Here is a 15,264-nt window from a genome sequence, read left to right on the forward strand (position 1 = left end):
GGTCAGCAGTTGTCGACTAGTCGCAAGCATTTTGCATGTTCTGGTCAAATATATATATATTACAATAATATATTTCGGCTGCTCGAACGAGAAAAATACAGAAGGATGCAATACAAATAAAATGCTGTCTAGAATGAGATTGGAACACGCGCAAATGCTCGCCCATCTACAAAAACAAAGCAAGCACATAATAGAATGAATATTATTTGAAATCAATATTGAGAAATATCAAAGCCAAAAACACTGAGTCAAGAAAGAGTTATTAAATTTGTAAATTTTACAGATTAATGTTTGTACCCAAATGCATGCTTTAATGTTAATCACACAGAAAAACATTTTATAATATTTTTACCGCAGCAGTGCAGCCATTTAACTTTCAACCCGATAAATATTACCGGACTTGAAATGGAACTATGGATCGTTCTGCTATTATGATGTTTTTGTTCGAATTTTTCTTCTTTTTACGGTATTTAATCCACCAAGCGTGACGGCTGTTTCCGAGTTGATGCGAAACCCACGCAAAACTCGGAGAATAAATAATACTCGTAACGATTGGAACTTTGTTTTGGATTTTGTGTTCATATATTTGAGCATCGCTTGCTTTCTTGTTCCATCTAGTGCCTACAGCAGGCACATTTACACTTCCAAATGGTCTCTAGGGTCCCCAAAATGATATTATTTTCAACAATGCATCTAAAATGTGTTGGATAATTTTCATGAACTGTTCTGTCATTACTACTTAAGGTGCACAGAAAAATAGCTTAAAATCTTTTAATCAGTGAATAAGTTGATGTTAGTTTCTTTCCTTATTTGTCTCTTCCAGCGATGATAAAGTCGAATGTGTCCATGCTGTATCAGGTTCAACCGTTGAAGTGTATTCACCTCAATGGGTCCAACTTGATAAAATCAGCAGTGTCGTCGTCCGAGTAGATATTTGCAGTTTTAGTTAGGTAATATTCATAAACTCAAGATGAAATCATACTAACAGACTTCAAGCTAATACCTATTTCGATTAATGCAAGGCGAGAACAATGAGGACAATCCTAATCGGATAAAACGACATATTAACACTCTCAACCTACACATAAAAGCCCTCTTGTGGCAAAAGTCGTGAATAAAACTTAGTACGATACTAAATATTGTGCAGACAGGCAAAAAACGGCGAGGTTGCTTCAATTCAGAACCCTAGCAAATCAGTTTCAGATTTTTTACGCACGTCTTCAAGTTTTTTGTCATATTTGCGCAAATAGATGTGGTAGTATATGCACAGTATTATATTGTTTCTCGATTTTTTGAATAAATAGACGAGAAGGCGCCTGGTGCCGGTAAGTATAAACCGGAATAAGACACGTAGTATAGAATTGTTGGTGTGTCTGAGTTGTGCAGATTTTTTTTCAAGTTTGCGCTAACGTAGTAAAGGCTCGTGAATACATAGATGGGTTACTTTAATTCAGTGCACACATGAAAGTAAGATGTAAAAGCCTAAAATGAGGAATATCTGACAAATGAGGAAAAACTGACTAATCCGCGCGGCGGTGTGGCTCAACGGGCTAAGCAGTAGAAATACGCTCGCCACCGCACCTCTAACTACTCTGCGTGGGTTCGCAGGTTCAAATCCCATGCAGGGATGGTTATGTGCGAGAGGATTGCTGGACTCCTCGCCGTCGTTGGGTGGTTCACGTAACCGCTGGTCAGTTACGGCTTCCTCCACCACCAAGTCCATGCTTCCGAAAACAAACAATACAGTAAAACTAATCCCATACCCGACTTGGAATGGTAACCGGACGAGAGGCCGTGGTTCGCCATATGGATAAGCCATCTTATCGGCTTTCTACTCCCCCGGGATAAATATGTAAATCCTATCCTATCCTATATTCTACTAAGACAGTAAGAGTTTTATTAAGTCTGTAAGTAGAGACAGCTGAGAAAAGCTATTTTCGATTTTCCCAGCTCCTTAAGTTACTCCCTATACCTACCTACATATTGGTTTTATAAGGTAGTGTTTTTTTCCGATTTACCAAATCACTGATTTTCACTTAATACAGATATTGACTAAATATACAATTACGGCATAAGACAGTGGGTCTGTCACTGTTGTATCATTGTATGTATATGGTTGCATGAACCATGCTTCACTCAGTGTCATCTGACATCAACCAAGAAATAAACAAATACAAGGAATATGTGTCTCTGCTCAATGATCCACTGGCTCGTAAGTAAAATTTTGATTTTTATCAGCGCATTTTCTGCTACAAGAATGTTTCTACTTCAGACTGTAATTCAAGAATTCGGCGGTGTTGCGCATCATGCTAAGACCCTCCATCTGTCCGTGAGTTTGCAGGTCGTATCCAGTGGGGGTTAATTATATTCGAGAAGATTTCTGGACACCTCGCTGCCGTAAAGTAGTTTTAATAATCGCTGGGCGGTGAGGGGTCCTCTGCCGTCAAGTCTATCCACTGGCTATCTAATCCCATACCCAACGTGGACTGGCAGCAGGATGAGATTCCGTGGTTTGCCATGTGATTAAGCCGTCTTATATGTAAATCTTAATCCCATAAGAATTGGAGATGGTCCTATTACTGTTTTTATGAATATTGTTTTGAATTTTTAGTTTTCTGTATTTTTATATTTTGTGTTTTATATGCTGTTTTCATTTCTAACAGAGGATGAAAATAAGTTGAAAGTTGCTCAAGAAGTGAGCGAACATTTCGAGGTTTGTACAATTTTTTATTGCTATGCAGTTATTTGATCGAAGTTTGGATGTTTTTTTACTCTGCTCTTATACTTACTTAAATGATATTAATATGAAATTCAGATTTTTGTTCATTCCTTTTTGAACTTTTTAAATATAAATGAAATCAGATAAATGCTTTCTGTTTTACTGTAATTGCTGAAATAATCCACTTAAATTACCACCATATTTATGCTTTTTCATTATTCATTCGGTATTCATTATTTATTATTAATTATCAATAATTAATTCTTCAGGACATTGCACATTCTCCTCAGTATCAAGTGTTTCTAAATCATTGTGTTCCAAGATTTGTCAAATTATTGCAAGATGGAGAACCAAGCTTTGTACTGGAAAATCATGGCCAGGTTAGAAAACTATAATGGTGAATTATTCATTTGGAAATAGAAATTGACCTTGTATTTATATGAGGTCAAAGGTTAGATTTTCACACTTATTACAGTTCTGAACAACAGTCTTTAATATCTCTTTTATTTCTACAATAACCTGAAAATCTTTACTGTTTTACGTTGCCTCCAATTTAACACAGGTGGAGCTGGGAGCTGTAATTAACTATTTTTTTAATTTCCGATGCCAACAAAGTTGAGTTTTGGATCTAATTAGTTAAAAATGTGACACCTAGTATACATATAACAGCACCAAAATATTTCTAAGAGATTATCGAAATATTTTACTTAAAACAACTTGCTTTTCAAATCTATCTCTGAGATTTCAATCTTGCCCACTTCTACATTTAATAATTATCAAAATTGCGAACCTATTTTATATCGGGCTATCATTATTACAATGGATATTTTATTTAACGTTCTTTTTTTACAGCAACTTCGCAAACTTGTTCTTGACATTCTACATCGGATTCCAACAAATGATTATTTGAAACCTCATGTTAAAATGATTCTCAATTTATGCTTCCAACTACTTGAGGTAATGTACAAGTAATTCATACTTAACTCAAGTAAATTGACTTAACTTGCCTAAAAATCAAAAATTATATTTGAAGTGTTATGTACCAATATGGACGGTACGGTAACGTAAAGGGACTGAACATATTGGCAGGGAAAGACTCACTTGGCTAACACAGACAGGTCCTGAACTCGTACTAAAACTAAAATAAGGAAAATCGGAAAAAAATTATGGCCTAACCCTAACCTGATACACACACTACGAAGTAACCATTGTAATGCTTTGTGTGTTTGCTTAAAAAAAGATGGAAAAGATGTCGTACATTAAAATAATTGTTTTTTATACGATACTTATTCACATATTTTGCTTGGAACAAGGTCATGTATAATCAGCCACTGATATTCAATTTTCAGCCATATTGAGAATTTAAATATTAAAAATTGTCTTTTGCAATCCAGGTTGACAATGAAGAAAATGTTCAAGTTTGTTTAAAAATATTGATTGAGCTCCATAAACAATTCAGACCACAAATGGCACCAGAGGTAAAAGTTTTAGCTGTATTTTGATATTTCGCTAATTTTCATTTTACTAATCCTAATACTCTTTTGTTAGTCTCGTCCATTTTCAAGATATGTGTGATTTTGGGAATACTGGCCAAAGTTTTTGAGGTTATTTTGTACAAGTTGCATTCAAACACTCAACAAGACTCTACTCAAGTAATCGCTAATGGATGAACTTTGCGAAAGGGGTCTAATTTTTTGTTTCTGCACAACCTACCCAATGTTCTGACAACCCAAGCTGGAATGATAGACATGGAATTTGAACCTGATGTCTCTAATTGCAATAATAACATAATCAAGTGTATTAAATCAACATGCCTGCTATAATATATCCACTTCTAATTCTAAGCTGACTGTGGGATGAAAAGTAGTCTTGACTGTCTTAAGTTTGTGCATTTGTTATATAGATATTGTGTTTGCTTGTTTGGAACTTTGGATTAGGCATGGATATAAATTGTTTGTTAATTTTTATTATATTGTTTCAGATCCAACATTTTCTTGCTCTTGTGAAGAGAATCTATTCAGAACTACCAAGAAATATGGTAAAGTATTGAATATAAAGTTGAGGGATATACATGAAAAGCATTGGCACTTTTAATTGGGCGTAAATATGTGATAGGAATTTCTGTGCCTTCTTTTGAATACATGTTTTTCACCATAAATCTCAGATCCTACAAGAAGATTGCTGAATATCATTTTTTAATACATTGCTTTCATTACACCTTTCACTCTTAAACAAGGCTATGTACTAGAAGCCACTGATATCAATTAATCTGTAAAAAGCTTCCATTTTTGATATGATCAGAATCTTTTCAGCATTGCCCAATTTATTACATCCTGGATGAGGTCGTGTACTTGGGATTTGAATCCGAGTGTGTAACTTGTGATATCGATACAGATAAATCTAACGGCTTTGAACCACGAGGTAATTACGCCTACAATTTTTATTCTTCTATATCTTTTAGTCATGGCTATTTGAGAATCCAACAATATCAGATGGAAGTATGCCTGATCCAACGCGTATTGGAACTATTACTCCGATACAATATAGAGAAAGAGGAAACATGTCTGCAGCTGGAGTCACTACTGTCAATGTGATAATACAATATTTCATAATAAATATAATGTTTAAAATTGAATTAAGTTGTTTTAAAAACAAATTTTATTCAGGGATATACATTTCTAGAATATTGTGCATATAATATAGTTAAGTTGTTAGAAGGACTCTAAGATATGCTCTTTCTGCTATCCAAGTTCACATATTTAGATACTCCCATACTAACAGTGGACTTGTTGAGAAATTGTTGTCTGCTGTGAAATTCTATTTTATCCGATAACATAACAGATGTGCTTTTGTCAGAAATGATATTACTGAAACTAAAAACGTTTATCTGACCAACCATCAATGCTATAGCTGGTATTCTTTGGCCACTTGGACTGCCAGTGGTATCGTTGGAGATTTAATTTTCTTTTTTGTATTTTGTTTCCAGAGAACTTATGTTCCAAAAGCTTTGAATTCAATGAAAGTTTTGCAGGAAATACCAATCACAGTTGTTTTAATGTATCAGGTTGGATTTTTTTCAATCTTTTGTTTCAAGTTTTTGGTTAATTTAAATGAATGCGATTTGGACTAAATGATTCTATGAACCATTTTTTTGATTTGAAAGTTTTGTACTGGTTTAACTAATTGAAGACAAACAATTCCATATTGAAAATTTTGGTCTTCATGTAGAGCAGTTCACATTTTATTCACTGAGTTATTGTTAATTTTATAAACTTTTCTGTGATATAAGGCACTTTTATCTGCATTATTTTGTTTTTACCCTTTTCATCTGTTATTGAAGAATTTTAAGAATTTTAGATATCAAGTAATAGCATTGCAGCCAACCATCTACATAAAAATTTCATCTAGTTTTTTGATCATAAAAAGTTATGTGGTTTTATTTTCAGTTGTACAAAGCTGCAACACAAAGTGTAGTTGCGGAATTTATACCTTTGATTATGTCAACATTGTTGCTGCAACCTTCACAACAAGCTCGAGCTTCTCCTAATTTCAACAAAGAACTTTTTGTTGATTTCACAGCTGCTCAAGTCAAGACTTTGTCGTTCATCGCATTCTTTGTTCGACCTTACCATGTCAGTTACATTCAATTTTTTTCACCAAATAAAATTCACAATTTGGTTTGAAAAAATTTCTTTTTATTTGTATTCTATATGCCTTTATATGCCCCCTCCAAAACAAGGGTCATTTGGAATTTATTTTAAAGAGAACATAACTTTTGTGCGTCCTAAATTGCTAAAAACTTTTGGGTAATACACATACACAAACGTGTTCAAGTGTTAAATAAATTTTTCATTTTTGGAGAATTAATCATGTAATTTATGGGTTCTTTCTATTTGAATCATTCTGTGTAAATGTAGAATTTATGCCAATAGATGCTCACATCTATCAATAGTTTAAAAATTCTCAAATTTTATTTTAAAATTGTTATATATGGTATTTATCATATATCAAAAGCAGGATACATATGACTTTTTCAAATATAATTTTGGATATGCTATTCATTAGCCTACATACTGAGGATTATCTTCACCCATTGAAATGAAACGAAACTATTGTATCATTTATTTATTATATTCAACTGTATTCATGAGGATTTCACTCTAAACTGGAATATCTCTGTTTTAGTATTTAGCCTGCCTAATTCATCACATTTCGGTGAAATGCTTGACAGAGTGTTTTGACATTTTAGGTGGATAGATTGAATCTATTATTCAATCATTCTTCTTTCTTTATTTTGTTCTTCATTCTAGGAAAGCATCATTCAATATTCAAATGAAATGGTGACAGCAATGCTTCAATTACTAACAAATTGTCCACCTGAAGTTGCTTCTCTCAGAAAAGAACTGCTTATCGCTGTTCGCCATATTCTGGCAACTGATCTTCGTACAAGTATGAGATTTTTGAGAAGTAACTTTTTTTATTGAGTGTGACTTCAGAGACAGATTCTGACTTGTTGGATACCCTAGAAAGGAGAAAGTCTAATTGAAATTTTGAATTTACCCAGGTCAAAATTGATAGTTGAAAATCTAGACTAAGGAGTGTCCATTATTGGTTTTATAAAATTTAATTCATTCCATTTTGGAATATTATAAACATTTTGTATATACACATATTTTGTAACAAAATTGTGACCTAAATCATTGATTTCATTGTGAATGATAAATTTCACATAATAAACAGTAACTTCATCCTAATATTTGAATTCCGAAATATCCTTCCGAATCGCATCAATCTGAATTTCATTCAAAGTAAAATCGTACAGAAGTCAAAAGTTTTCGTCTTAAACTAAAGTCTTTCAAACCTCAAAAGTTTCTCTTCTTCTTATACCAAACGAGCAGCTGTTTGACCTTCTATAACTTGTCAGCAGATTTTAGAGACATCGGTTTTATTTTATTTTTTTACTTCCAATTAGTTATATCACTTGTAAAATGTATTGTCTTTATATTAGAATTTGTACCTCGAATGGATTCCCTTCTTGATGAAGAAATTCTAGTCAGCAGTGGTTGGTCTGCTTGTGAAACATTGCGACCTCTTGCATACAGTACATTGGCTGATCTGGCTCATCATGTTCGCGCTCAACTCTCATTGTCTCAGGTAAGCAGTTTTGCCAGCATTATAATCATTTATCTCATTCAACACAATCTCTGATTTTTTTGCCATATTGTTGAGTCCTAGCACATTAATCATGCTAAGCATTAGGAAGACATTTATCTCACTAGTGATTAGCCTGAGATGGTTTTTAGGTTCAATTCCCATGTTGGTTATTATGTGCGAAAGGATAGCTTGATTTCTTGCTTTCTTACATTATACAACTGACTGATTACTGGTAGCGATTCCTGTAGCTGACCTAAACTGGTATCCAAGTGAGATGCCATGATTTGCGGTATGATTTTCGATCTTATCATCTTCTCTCTCTCTGGGAAAAATATGAAAATTCTTATGGTATACTCCGTATGACATCTCATATAAATGATATTGGGATAATTTCCAATACCATAATAACACAGTATCTTACATTTGTTTTAATATTCCCATATCTGTACATGAAAATATACCATGTTTTGCTATATGTTGAAGCTGTCTTGTAGAAATGAGTATCAGAATCCTATTCTTTTCTCTGACAAATTGATACACTTTCTATATCAAAAATTTGAATTTCTTTAGATTTGGTTTAATAAATTATTCTACTACCTTTTCAGCTTGCTTCTGCAGTTCACCTGTTTTCGAAAAATGTTCACGATGATTCTCTTCCATGCTCAATTCAAACAATGTCTTGCAAATTACTTCTGAATTTAGTTGAAGGTATAACAAAGAAAAGCGAGGTAGAAAAAAGCTCGGTAAATATCATTTTTTATTGGATTCTTTTGAATTTTATTTACTTAGCTTTTATGTGAGTTTTCTTCACTTCTGAGTGCGTTATTGTAATTTTGCTATGAATTTATTTATAAAAGAGAGAGAGAATTTATTTTTTTGTCATACCAGAAAACACATAATAAATATATATAATAATTGAATAATTAAATCAAAATTTATGGTAGATGTTTGGGTGGTAATGATACGGCCATCCACAGCCATCTGAGTCAGTTACCACCTAATACAAACACATGAATAATCAAATAAAAAAATGACACAGGTTTTGTTCTATTACACTCTCATGATATAAAAAGCTATACTATGTACAAAAACGTTATCTGATTAGAAAGAAAAAAAGAGAAAAGGTGTCTCGCGAGAAACATATTTGTTCATGAGCTGTTGTCACTTCAAACAAGGCTCTGTCTAGCCACTGATCTGTGAGAAATTATTTCATGAGGAACCAGAATCCTTGTCAGTGTGCCATTGGCTGACAAATCTGTTACACTTCTGGTGAAGTGGAGAAGGTTTGAACCCAAATTCTATGACCTCCGACCCCAGTATAGTTTGACCCAATGCTCTCAACGACTACTCAAACCTGTCTACTTGAATGTGCAAACTATTTTGAGTGTTTTTTTCACTTTTATTAAGAAAGGTGAATTTTTATTTTCAGCAAGGGCGAGAGATCCTCATGAGAATGTTAGAAGTTTTTGTTTTGAAATTTCACACAATAACAAAGTATCAACTACCAGCTATACTCGCCAAATGTAAGCCGCAGAGTGAAGCAACTGGACAAACTGACAATAGTAGTAATAGCAATGCAACTGGAAGTAATAATAGTAATTCTGGCAACACTGGATCTAACTCAAGTTCAATCCAAAGTACTTCAGTAAGTTTTTTTTTTTAATGTTGCCAGGTTCAAATGACAATCATCATTGCCAGATTCAAACACATTGCCAGATTTGGATTGAATTTGATATGAAAGTCATATTTTTTTTTCAATTTTTGACTTTGGTATTGGTGACCTATTATTGATTTTATATGGAATAGGGTAAAGACTGATATTATGATAACATAATTGATAGATGGTTTATTTTGAATACACAAAACAAACACAGATGTTGGAATTTCTGGAAAGTTGCCAAAACTTCTAATTAGGTTTAAACGTGCGACAAAACAAAATGCCCCTCTCACCTTGTGACATGAAGAAGTGAAGAACAATTTTAATGAGATATATACTATGCAATTGCCATCATATATTTTGTCATGGCCAGATTAAAGTTTTCAAATCTCTTCTGATGGAAAGTTAATGACAGGTTTCAATGTAATAATATTCTGCAATATTGATGTATTTTGTATGTTATGAGAAAATGCTCTTTGCTGTTAATTACTGATTAGCACAGAAATTCTTGTTCACATAATCGTTGGTTTAGGATAAAGAAACAGGAATTTTTTAACTGAAAAATATCTTTCACCATGTGGCAGGTGCATTTGAATTCCAGTGCCCTGGCTGCAAACATGTCCAGTTATATAAAAGAATTACTTATCATTGAGTTTTATTTTGAAATGCTTCTTTCTGTTTTAAAATTATTTGTAGGCATCAACTCCAACTTCCGCTCCTACAACTCCTGGTCCATCAACACAGCAACAACATGGATCATTGCCTTCTTCCAAGTCAACAGACACCGACAATTCAAAACAAGGTAGTGGGGCATTCAAATTCATTATGGTATTCTTTAAAAAGCAAAAAAATTTGAATTTTATGTTTTTCACATTCATATATTTAAATATTTTTTTCAATTGAGACATGCCCCAGTGCTTCTATTATGGAGTAGACATATCAAGCATTGTTTCTTGATTGTGTAATATAAATTACGCTATATATTGGAATGCAGAAAAATTCGAATTATGCTTTTCACATTTTCTCCATATACTTTAAAAATTTGGACAAAAATTAAATAGTAAATGCTTTTTCGTTTACCTCAGACTCAGAGCATTGTGACAAGCATTGTTTCCTGTTATATAAGTGATATGAGTTACGAAAGTTATTAGACTTTAAGATATTTATTATGTATGTACTGAATTTGAGTAGGCTACTGCATATCAGTTTTTATTTATTTCTAATTTTTTTTAAATATAAAAGGAAATTTGTAATTCATTTTTATTATTTTAAATGGGATTACAGTAACATCAGTTTTATTGTCATTTTTTTTTTGAAAACACAATAGAATAGCTGATTTTCTGATTTTTCAGGTATTTAAATTATGTTGACAATTAAATGATGAATAGTGATTGACCCATTTCATGCCGTGAACTTTAATCCGCGATAAATATTTCAAATTGATCGCCCAACTTCTGAAGAATGCTATTTAAAGACCTATTTTAATATGATATTTCAGATGATGGCAAAGGATCAAGTACAATATCAGTGTCTGATTGTAGAAGTCTGGTTAAAACTCTTGTTTGTGGAGTGAAAACAATAACATGGGGAGCAGGATCTTGTAAAAGTCAATTCAATGAACAACAATCGAGCACAAATCAACAATTTTTACCGCAAGAAACCGTTCTTTTCACAAAACTCGTTCGATATGCTCTTCAAGCTTTGGATATATACCAGGTACAGTAATCAACCAAAGAATGCTTATTTTTAGTTTCTCTAGTTTAGAGGTGCACAACTTGCCCATGTACGACTGCATGCGGCCATCGAAGATAAAATTTATGGCTGTAATCGCTATGATGCCGCCAGCTATAGAAAAAGGGTTGTGAACTGACATTGGTCAGAAATTAGCGATCTCACAGGGGATTTGACATGGTTCATCAGTGAAAAAGCTTGCTTGTACGAGTACGTGCTGCCAAATTATGAGGTCATTAAAACTGCCATTCTGCCCAAGTGTGTAAGCTACTATTTATGTATCGATTTCCTCCAGTTGGTGATGGCACTCATGGCTCGTTTGAAAGGGCTAGCAGAGCGCATTTCAGGAAAATGAACAAATTGTTTGTATTAAATCTTAATATTGACTACATCACTCGAAAATAAGAAGTTTTACTCAATTTTATTTTATTTAATTCCTAAAATACAGCGCGGGCCACTCGAAACTCCTTGGCGGGCCACATGTGGCCCGCGGGACACGGGTTGGACGACCCTGCTGTAACAGATAAATTCCCAATATAATGACTATTTTAAGATTTATATAAATCCATTTTCCCCAATTTCTTTATGAATATATTTTGTGTAGCTTTTTTGTACTATTATTCATATATTATTAGGATAAGATTTACATATTTATTCCTGGGAGAGGAAAGCCAATAAGACCGTTTAATCATATAGCGAACCACGGCCTCTCGTCCGGTTACCATTCCATGTCGGGTACGGGATTAGTTAGTTATTTGTTTTCGGACGCATGGACTTGATGGTGGAGGAAGCCGTAATCGACCAGCGGTTACGTGAACCACCCTACGGCAAGAGGAGTCCAGCAATCCTCTTGCACATAACTATCCCAGCATGGGATTCAAACCTACCCATGCAGGGTAATCAGAGGTGCGGTGTCAAGCTTATTCCTGATGCTAAGCACGATGCGCCACACCGCCGAGCCAATTAATATTTGAGGTCATGAATTTAAAAAAATTGAAATTAAAATGAAAAATTTGATATCACAATAACAGATTAATGTGGGTGCAAATGGACAAGCGTATGTTCGGGCATCAAATTGTCCGACGGTTCGAATGAAGGAAGAGAAAGAAGTATTGGAACATTTTGCCGGTGTTTTTACAATTCTCAGTCCTTCAACATTCAAGGAAATTTTCAGCACAACGATAACTTACATGGTGGATAGGATTTACAAAAACTACGCTTTACAGGTTTGCTGAAACTCATTGTGTTTTTGTTTCTGTAAAGAAACCTCTCATTCTTCATTCTTTCATAACATGAACTAAGATAATCTAGTGGTAGAAAGTTAACATGACAAATATCTTGTCTCACCATGTAGGATTCAAATCATAATAAGCAAATCCAAATCGGGCAGATTTTGGTCACAAAGAACTAGTGCTCCCAGTTTTTCTATAGTAATTAAATTTTGAAATTGAGAAATCATCAACTTGATCAGAAATCGAAATTAATCAAAATGCAAAGTTTATAATATGATATGTTCAGGTAGATCCTTTTGATCTTTGATCCTTATTCTGTTTTATTACCTATTTCTTGTTGTATGAACACATCCACAATGGAGGCGATGGTACAAAAAATTGCTTAGTGTTTCATTATAATAAACAACCCCTTGTTTTTATAGATTGTTGCAAACTCGTTTCTTGCTAGCCCGCATACTTCACCTACATTCGCCACCATACTAGTCGAATACTTATTAGAAAGGTTGAAAGATATGGGGGAACCGGGAGAAAAATCAAATCTATACTTGAAGCTTTTCAAGGTTTGTGACACTTTAATTCTTTATAGTCTCAGTAGTTCTTTTCACTTTCACTCCGTAACTTTGCTCAGATATCAACCTCTATTATTTTTGAATGTGTGTGCCCTCGCCCTGGGCAAATTTATTTCAAGAAAAAATTCTGATATTTTATGCTTCGGAAACCACTTTTCTGGGTATGGTGGAATTATGTTGCCAAATGTGATTCATTCATAATATTAAAAAATTTGACTATATGATTCAAATACAGTAAAATAGATTCAAACTCGACAACTTACATGGGGTCATCAGTGCAATTGGAAGTGTATTCGTAGCGCTCAATATAATGAACCAACTGACGGACTATGATTAAAACCGATAACAAGTAGATGTATGATCGATTATCAAACTTTTTTGAAAATAACACATTTTTATACTACTTAGCTTGTCTTTGGATCTGTGTCATTATTCGCAAATGAGAATGAACAAATGTTGAAACCACATCTACACACAATCGTTACTCGATCAATGGAACTTGCTAATACGGCTCATGATCCATTCAACTATTTCTTATTATTGAGAGCTTTGTTTCGTTCCATTGGTGGCGGAAGTCATGATAGCTTGTATCAAGAATTCTTACCACTTTTGCCAAATCTTTTGCAAGGTATTTTATTCAATTCTTATCTTTGCATTTCACTACTCCAGTTTTTTAGACGCTCCAGAAGTGTGTGTACCAATATGGAGGGAAATAATTTTGTTCCCTTATTTACATCAAGTTGTGTAAAGAGACTGAAACCTATGAGCAGGGGGTATATTTACTTGACTAAAACAAACAGTCCCCGAACTCGTAATAGAACTAAAAAAAGAAAAACCAGGATAAAATTATGGCCTAACCCTAACCTGGTACACATACTATACGGGGGTACAGTTTTTGAGTATAGTTCAAATATGTCTTTGTTCAAGTTTTCATCAGCAGTTTGCTATGGATTCCAGATTGGTATCTGAGAAAAAATTTCAAACTTATAGATGATTGAAATATTGTTATTTCAAAATTACAATAAATAAAATTGCTATTTTCTGGCAATTTTAAATACCAATACTATGATTTGGTCAAATTTTATTAACATACTAAATTTATATTATAATTTTCCTACTGGCATATAAATAGCTTACTAGGGTAATGCCTTACTTGACATAAAATAGCCAAGACATGCACAAAAGATTGTTCGATGACATTTTGAAAATTTCCAAGTTTCCAATTTTCATTATCACTGAGTAAACTTTTGTTCAATATTTTTAGTTTTGTTCCACTTCTCGATTCATAATTCTTTAGTTGTTAAGCAATTCAGAAATATTCCTAATAATATTAAATGTAGTCCTCTGTAAACTATGTGATATGTAAAATTAAATATATAGTGTTGAAGGACATTAGAATTTTACTGTTTTTTTTTCCAAAAAGGTCTAAACAGCCTCCAGAGTGGACTTCACAAACAGCACATGAAGGATTTATTTGTGGAACTATGTCTAACTGTTCCTGTACGACTCAGTTCTTTGCTTCCATATCTTCCAATGTTGATGGATCCGTTGGTTTCTGCGCTCAATGGTTCACAAACTTTAATAACTCAAGGTCTCAGAACGTTGGAACTGTGTGTGGATAATTTGCAGCCTGATTTCTTATATGATCATATTCAGGTAATTTATCAGTATTTAATGTAGAAGGTTTGAGAATCTGATTTTTCTGTTTATAAATTGTTGATAATAATGCAAAAATTGTATATTTACAGTTTTTTGTAAAATTTTTATTTTTATTTTTCAATTTTAGCCTGTAAGAGCAGAACTGATGCAAGCGCTCTGGAGAACATTGCGAAATCCATCTGATGGAATTGCTCATGTTGCTTTTCGAGTTCTTGGCAAATTTGGTGGATCGAACCGAAAGATGCTCAAAGAAGCTCAACGACTTGAGTATAATGACTCAGATTCACTTGGTCCTTGCATCAGAGTGGATTTTCTTGATTGCAAGACTCCAGTTTATTTGCCGGTATTGTTTTTTTTATTTATTTTTAAATGTAGAAATAATATTTTATTATTTTTCAAACCGCTCAAAACAGGTAATGAAACCACTCTATAAAAATCAGTATTTTGGTTAATGTCACTTGTCATATCATCATCAATAACCATTTTGGAAAATGAACATGGCCATATCATTGAGCTTAACCCCAACTCACAAAAATAATCTTG

The 15,264-nt window shown here is 33.4% G+C and overlaps 1 protein-coding gene across 1 annotated transcript in view; it reads left to right on the forward strand.

Moving 5' to 3' along the window:
* The first annotated feature begins 2,049 nt into the window (after positions 1-2,049).
* The window catches only part of LOC120332315 (transformation/transcription domain-associated protein-like), a 53,767-nt gene continuing 40,552 nt past the window's right edge, over positions 2,050-15,264 (forward strand). The window contains exons 1-20 of the mRNA XM_078119096.1: positions 2,050-2,212; positions 2,664-2,713; positions 2,989-3,099; positions 3,572-3,676; positions 4,114-4,197; positions 4,701-4,757; positions 5,181-5,309; positions 5,706-5,783; positions 6,166-6,351; positions 7,030-7,168; positions 7,728-7,873; positions 8,479-8,616; positions 9,303-9,518; positions 10,227-10,332; positions 11,029-11,246; positions 12,293-12,487; positions 12,916-13,053; positions 13,471-13,690; positions 14,486-14,718; positions 14,849-15,064. Coding sequence (XP_077975222.1) covers positions 2,128-2,212; positions 2,664-2,713; positions 2,989-3,099; positions 3,572-3,676; positions 4,114-4,197; positions 4,701-4,757; positions 5,181-5,309; positions 5,706-5,783; positions 6,166-6,351; positions 7,030-7,168; positions 7,728-7,873; positions 8,479-8,616; positions 9,303-9,518; positions 10,227-10,332; positions 11,029-11,246; positions 12,293-12,487; positions 12,916-13,053; positions 13,471-13,690; positions 14,486-14,718; positions 14,849-15,064 — 2,850 coding nt within the window. The 5' untranslated portion in view covers positions 2,050-2,127. The remainder of the gene's footprint in view (positions 2,213-2,663; positions 2,714-2,988; positions 3,100-3,571; positions 3,677-4,113; positions 4,198-4,700; positions 4,758-5,180; positions 5,310-5,705; positions 5,784-6,165; positions 6,352-7,029; positions 7,169-7,727; positions 7,874-8,478; positions 8,617-9,302; positions 9,519-10,226; positions 10,333-11,028; positions 11,247-12,292; positions 12,488-12,915; positions 13,054-13,470; positions 13,691-14,485; positions 14,719-14,848; positions 15,065-15,264) is intronic.

This window comes from Styela clava, chromosome 13 (genome assembly GCF_964204865.1).
Source record: "Styela clava chromosome 13, kaStyClav1.hap1.2, whole genome shotgun sequence".
In the NCBI taxonomy this organism is placed as follows: domain Eukaryota; kingdom Metazoa; phylum Chordata; class Ascidiacea; order Stolidobranchia; family Styelidae; genus Styela; species Styela clava.